Genomic DNA, 5,960 nt, shown 5'->3' with positions numbered 1-5,960 from the left:
AGCAGCTCCTTCCGCCGAGGAGAGAGAAGCGGCCGCGCGCGCGCGCGGGTAGAGAGTCACCTCGGCCCGACGAGACAGCGCGGGTAGAGCATCGCCTCCGCAAGTCCTCCACAGCGGCAAGCCAGGCGAGGCGGCGCCAGGCGGACCGGAAGTAGCCGCCGGCGGGACGGAAGTAGCCTTCGGAGGACCGGAAGTGGAGGATGCCATGGTTGCGGCATGGTCCTAGGCCGGGCCTAGGTGAGTGTAGGCCCAGCCTGCGCCCTCCCGGAGGCGGCGGGGGCGGCCGGAGGGGATCCAGCGGCCCGGGCCCCTCTGACGGGGCCGCTCTCCCAGCCCTTGCCAGGGGGACACAGGCGTCCGGGCCTTCCTCTCCCCCCAGCCGCCCCCCCGGGGGACGCATCCAGCGAAGACTTGGCCTCACACCAGTCACATCCATTTTGGGTTGGGCCTGGACTGGTTTTGCTGGGCAGAATCCAGCCCTGGGAGCACGCACGTCAGAGTGGCACAGACCCAGCCACCCCGGCCCCTCGTAGCAGCCCTAATAACACCAGCGCTCTTCCCCAGCTCTGCCGCCTGTTTTAATCCACCGCTGCGATGACTCAGGCAGAAATAAAGCTGTGCTCCCTGCTGCTGCAAGAACATTTTGGGGAGATCGTGGAGAAGATAGGGACTTATCTCATCAGGACGGGCACCCAGCCGCTGCGAATGATCGTCAATGACACGGGGCTGTCGCTAGATCAGGTAACGCCTCAAATCTACCCGCTTCGGGTTTGGCCTGGGTCTGCTCGCCGAGTTAGATAGCGCTGCCGAGCCGAGCAGGCTGGACTGCTCCGATATCAGCATGAGCTGTCAGTCATCGCTGCTGCTGCTCCTGGAGGAGATGCTCTTAAGATTAAAAAAGTGAAAAGGACACATGAAAACTTTGCTGCTTAAGAAGAAATGAGTTTTCTTAAGCAGCAGAGATGGTTTATGGTCTCATGTGGAAGGAGCAGAGCGTGACTCTGACCACTCCGTAGGGTGCTAAGGCAGGGAACACAGTCCAGACTGACAGTGAACGATTAGCAGGGCACAGGAGGCCTCTGGTGTTGGCAGGAGGAGCTGGGAGTTCACGTTCGCCGCCCAGCATTCCTCTGGGACTCTGCGGGACCCCAGCTCCTCCACTTGTGCGGGGACTGGGAGAGGCCCCCGCAGGGCCCCCAGCAGCTGGCGCTGGGGAAGCCCAGGGCTCCTGTGGACTGCCAGAGCCCTCCCCACCGCACAACCACCCGCAGTGAGCGCTCAGCACCCGGGAGGGCCACAGCCAGGGCTGAACGTTGGTAGTTCCTTAGGCTGCGTGGGGAGGAAACGCGCCACACGCCCTGAGCAGGCCGTGAGGCGCTCCCGGCCCTGCCCGCTGGAGACCGGCATGGAGGGCGATTCCCTGTATTTCCTCACTCGCTGAGCCCCTCTGTGCCTCGGGCAGGTTAAGAAGGCGCTTTGCGTCCTCATTCAACACAACCTGGTGACGTACCAGCTGCAGAAGCGAGGCTTTGTGGAGTACGAGGCCCAGTGCAAGCGGGTGCTGAGGATCCTCCGCTACCCGCGCTACATCTACACTGCCAAGACCCTCTACAACGACACGGGCGAGCTCATCGTGGAGGAGCTCCTCCTCAACGGCAAAATGACGATGAGCGCGGTGGTGAGGAAGGTCGCGGACAGGCTGACCGAAACGATGGAAGGTGGGAATCTCCAGGGAGCTGCTCCTTTCTTTAGGGAAAGGATCTGGGAGCGGGATGAGGTGACGTGGCCGGTTTTGTTCAGTGAATGTGTGACTGGAGGCGGCTGGAGTTTGACTGACCTGCAAAACGGGCCCAGAGAAGCAGGAGGGTGCAGAGGAGGTCGTTTCACCTGTGGAGGTCCCGTACAGGAGAGCGGGGAGAAGGGACAGGGAGAAAACTGCTGCTTGGCAGTAAGTTGTGTGGAGCTGGAGAGGGAGGCTGGCATTTTTTCAGGAGATGGGATGTCAAATGTGTTGTATCATAGAAGTTCATTGGGTGCTTAAAGAAGGAGGCGTCCAAAGCGGCCTGCGAAGGTCTGACCTGCTGCCAGAAGTCGCTGGAGGGTTATAAATGCTGCCCACCCCCAGCCCAACATCTCGAGGCTGCCAAAGCTCACCCGCTGCCTCCGTCCTAGATGGGAAGACCATGGACTACGCTGATGTCTCGAGCACGTTTGTACGCCTGGCGGACACGCACTTTGTGCAGAGGTGCCCGCTGGTCCCCGAAGCCGCTGAAACCCCGGAGGTGCCACCTCCCCCCGCGCCCACGCTGGTGATCAACGAGAAGGACATGTACGCTGTGCCCAAGCTGAATCTTGTAGGTGAGAAGCACCCCGGCCCCGTCGGTCCTCGGGGTGACCCTGGCCGGTCCTGCCGGGCGCTCGGGGCGGCCAGGTCGTTAGCAGGGCGCTCGGGAGCACTCGGCCAAACGCTGGTCTGACTTTTCCCATGAAACCATGAGGAAAGCCTTAAAAGCAAATGCTGTCTTTGGGTAACAGGGAAAGGAAAGCGGAGACGATCGTGTGATGAGGACGAGAACCATGAGCACAAGGCTAAAAAACACAAGAAAGACGGAGAAGATGCTGAGGTACTGGGGATGTTTCTCATTCCTGAAGCAGCATCGTCCTTGGCTTGGTAGGGCCACGAGGCAGAGCTGAGTCTGCAGCAGGGGAGAGGGCGAGGGCTGCCTCCTGCTGAGGGCAGGACGCTGGCTGTCCCCGGCATGTGACCTCCGTTAGCTCCGTCCCTGTCCTCCTACGTGCTGAACGCTCGCTCCTCTGCTTGAGCTTAAGGGCTCGAGGTGTCCGGCACCTCCCAAACACGTCCTTCTCGGGGGCAGAAGCCGGCCCGGCAGCGGGGTGGATCTCCTCTCTCGGCTCTCTCCCCGCAGCCCCCGCCTGACGATGGCATTTACTGGCAAGTCAACATTGACCGCTTCCACCAGCATTTCCGAGACCAGGGAATAGTCAGTGCCGTGGCCAACCGCATGGATCAGGTCCGTAGAAACACTCTCTGCATCGGGGCGGGTTTCTGGCGGGTCACAGTCGCGGTGGGCAGGTTTTAAATCCCGCTCTGGGGCGTGGACAGGGTCAGAGCGAGGGGCAGGCAGGAGTGGCGCATGTTCGGCTGTTGCTGCAGGAAGAGCTAAACTGCGGGGTGGGGGCTGTTCGGCGCCTTTCCGGGGATGGAGGTTTTGCCACGCTAAGGGCCGTTTCCTCCCCCGAAAACAGACCAGCAGTGAGATAGTGCGGACGATGCTCCGCATGAGCGAGGTCACCACGTCGTCCAGCGCGCCCTACACGCAGCCGCTCTCTTCCAACGAGGTGAGCTCCTGCCCGCTGGAACCGGCGGGCAGCCGAGGGGGCCCGTGCCTGCGCACGGCCCTGGCGCCCGCGTGGCCCCAGGGCTGCCTGGGGCACGGTGCTGCACGAACACAGAACAGGCCGCAGCGGCGCATCAGCCCTGCTGAACGCTCATCGTAGCTCAGTGCGGTGGTGCAGCAAATTTCTGTGAAGCACTTGCAGGTTCAGGCAGCCTGGTTGTTCTGGGTTTGATCATTTTAGCGCCGCTTATGTTCTGGCTGTTTCTCTTCCCCTAGATATTCAGATCTCTTCCAGCCGGATACAACATTGTGAAGCAAGTTTTGGATCAGTATCTCACTCTGTTAGCAGATGACCCGGTAAGCAGCACGTGATTATCTTTACTTCTCCAATGTGAGAGCTCAGTCGTGACCTCCCGTCCCGTGGGAGGGCCGTGAGGAAGTCAGTGTGACTCCCCAGCCGAGCGGCTCCTCGCTGAGCTCCCTGCGCCCCGCTGCCGAGGGGGGAAGAGTCTGTTCCGCTTCCTGCCCCCTTCCCTTGTCCTGGTTTATCACAAAGCTGCTGCGTCCGGGATTAGCCACACGATGGGGAGATCTCAGACTGAGGGGAAAAGGAGTTTTCTACTGATATATGTATTCAGTATATTTAAAATGTATTGAAAGTGAATCTCATCATGTTAAAAATGTGGGCAATAGTGTCAGTCTGTTAAGATCGGGGATTTTTTTCTTCAGTAAGAACTCTGTTCTGCATCAAATGACTTTTTACAATCAAGGTTATGTGAAGATCAGGATTTTCATAATTTTGGCACATACTGAACTCAATTTTTCTATCTCGTAGCTTGAGTTCGTGGGTAAATCTGGGGACAGCGGCGGGGGCATGTACACTGTCAGTATCCTTTCTGGGTAAACTGCCAGGGGCAGCTACCAGACCCAGTCTTTCCCAGTGCCTAAAATGATTCCCAAGTGCTCCTGCTATTCCTTGACGTAGTTTGTACAGATCTTCACAAGGCTCTTGCGTCTCTGGCAACAGCAACCCTGGAATCCATTGTAGAGGAGAGGTAAAGCGGCAGTTCGAAGACTTTATGGGCTTCTTGGCCCTTTCTCATTTCTCTCTTCCAATCCCCATCCACTGGTTTAATTATTTTTCTCTCCCACTTAGATTTGGTTCCCGCTGTGCCAGGATATTTCGCTTACTTCTGCGGAAGAAGCATTTGGAGCAGAAGCAAGTGGAGGACTTTGCCATGATCCCGGCCAAGGAAGCCAAGGACATGCTGTACAAAATGCTGTCCGAGAACTTCGTGTCCCTGCAGGTGAGCGTTCCCACTCCGCCGTCATGGGAAGTGAAGCGACGTGTGGACGAGGAACGAGGCCTGGTGGCTGAGGAGCAGAGCGTGATGGACTCACGCCTGTCCGTAGAGGCGCCTCTGAGATCTTGTAGCGCACGTGGTGACGTGCTGCGTGTTGGAGGCCTCCCCCTTCTCTTGCCCACCGTTAGGAGATTCCCAAGACTCCGGACCACGCGCCCTCACGGACCTTCTACCTCTACACCGTGAACATCCTGTCCTCTGCGCGGATGCTGCTGCACAGATGCTACAAGGTACCTCCTCGGGGTGTCCGGGAACAGCCCCGGTCCTGCGCGCTCCCGCAGTGCCCCTTTCCCATCACCCTTTTGGGTTCTGCTGCCAAGAGAGGCCTTATCGCAGCGTGGGCGTTTCCCCCCGGCGCGCTCTGCAGCTTGATGCAAAGGCCTTGCCTCCCAGCATCCCAAGCGCCGCTTGCTGCCCTCCGCCCTGCCCTAACCCTGCTCTCCGTTCTCCTTCCTCCCCCCAGAGCGTGGCCAACCTCATAGAAAGGCGGCAGTACGAGACCAAGGAGAACAAGTGAGTGACGCTCACCGCAGCTGGGGCCGACGTCCTCGCGCTGGCTCCGCTCCGCCGTGGGCTCGGCAGCAGGGCGTGGGCCTGGTTGGAGCCACCAGAGGTGGATGGGGAGATCCACGGGAGCTGGGGGGCCCCGAGGCACCTTTCCGTGTCCCCTGCAGGCGGCTGCTGGAGAAGTCGCAGCGGGTGGAGGCGATCCTGGCGTCCATGCAGGCCACGGGCGCCGAGGACGTGCAGCTCCAGGAGATCGAGGAGATGATTACGGCCCCCGAGCGCCAGCAGCTGGAGAACCTCAAACGCAACGTCAACAAGTGAGTGCGGGTGGGAGGGGACAGGTGGAGCAGAGCGGGGTGGGGACGCCAGGGTCCCCTCGCACGGCATCTGCCTTCCTGCACGCTCCCGGCCTCTCCGTCTCCTCCAGGATCGACGCCAGCGAGAACCAGGTGGACGAGACCATCTTTGTGCTGGAGTCGTTCATCGAGAGCACCCTGAAGAAGCCCTGAGGGTGCCCGGGCCCGGGGCCGCCGTGTCCCAGCCCCCGTCTGGGGGTCCCGGCTCAGTCCGGCAGCGGCAACGGCGGCGGCCGCGGCGCTCGCAGAGCAAAGAAATTTCTGCAGAGAAAAATAAACTAAAAAAAAAAATTCTCCGCAGAGGAAAATAAACTAAACCCACCTGCCCTGAGTGCTCCGGGGCGGTGCTGTCCCCTGCCCCCTGCCCCAGGGGT

At 60.1% G+C, this 5,960-nt stretch overlaps 1 protein-coding gene across 2 annotated transcripts; it reads left to right on the top strand.

The window, feature by feature from the left end:
• The first annotated feature begins 85 nt into the window (after positions 1-85).
• On the top strand, positions 86-5,880 carry POLR3C (RNA polymerase III subunit C). 2 transcript variants are annotated; one of them, XM_026118733.2, is made up of 15 exons: positions 86-237; positions 565-741; positions 1,463-1,718; positions 2,173-2,358; positions 2,536-2,624; positions 2,928-3,032; positions 3,268-3,360; positions 3,636-3,716; positions 4,195-4,246; positions 4,345-4,414; positions 4,516-4,666; positions 4,852-4,953; positions 5,187-5,236; positions 5,398-5,547; positions 5,658-5,880. In XM_026118733.2, exons 2-15 carry the CDS (start codon positions 595-597, stop codon positions 5,737-5,739), a joined length of 1,614 nt encoding a protein of 537 aa, XP_025974518.1. In that variant the 5' UTR covers positions 86-237; positions 565-594; the 3' UTR covers positions 5,740-5,880. The 2 variants fall into 2 exon arrangements, with proteins under 2 accessions (XP_025974518.1, XP_025974519.1); XM_026118734.2 differs by having other exon boundaries at positions 87-237; positions 4,354-4,414.
• Positions 5,881-5,960: the final 80 nt, after the last annotated feature.

This window comes from Dromaius novaehollandiae, chromosome 29, assembly GCF_036370855.1.
Source record: "Dromaius novaehollandiae isolate bDroNov1 chromosome 29, bDroNov1.hap1, whole genome shotgun sequence".
Classification (NCBI taxonomy): domain Eukaryota; kingdom Metazoa; phylum Chordata; class Aves; order Casuariiformes; family Dromaiidae; genus Dromaius; species Dromaius novaehollandiae.
Note: the sequence above shows the minus strand (reverse complement) of the source record. Positions and strands in the feature narration are given on the sequence as shown.

Coding starts and splice junctions, on each gene's coding strand:
- POLR3C (XM_026118733.2), top strand. CDS start 595: ATGACTCAGGCAGAAATAAAGCTGTGCTCCCTGCTGCTGCAAGAACAT. Junction 2,625..2,927: donor AAGACGGAGAAGATGCTGAG/GTACTGGGGATG, acceptor CTCTCCCCGCAG/CCCCCGCCTGACGATGGCAT. Junction 3,361..3,635: donor AGCCGCTCTCTTCCAACGAG/GTGAGCTCCTGC, acceptor CTCTTCCCCTAG/ATATTCAGATCTCTTCCAGC.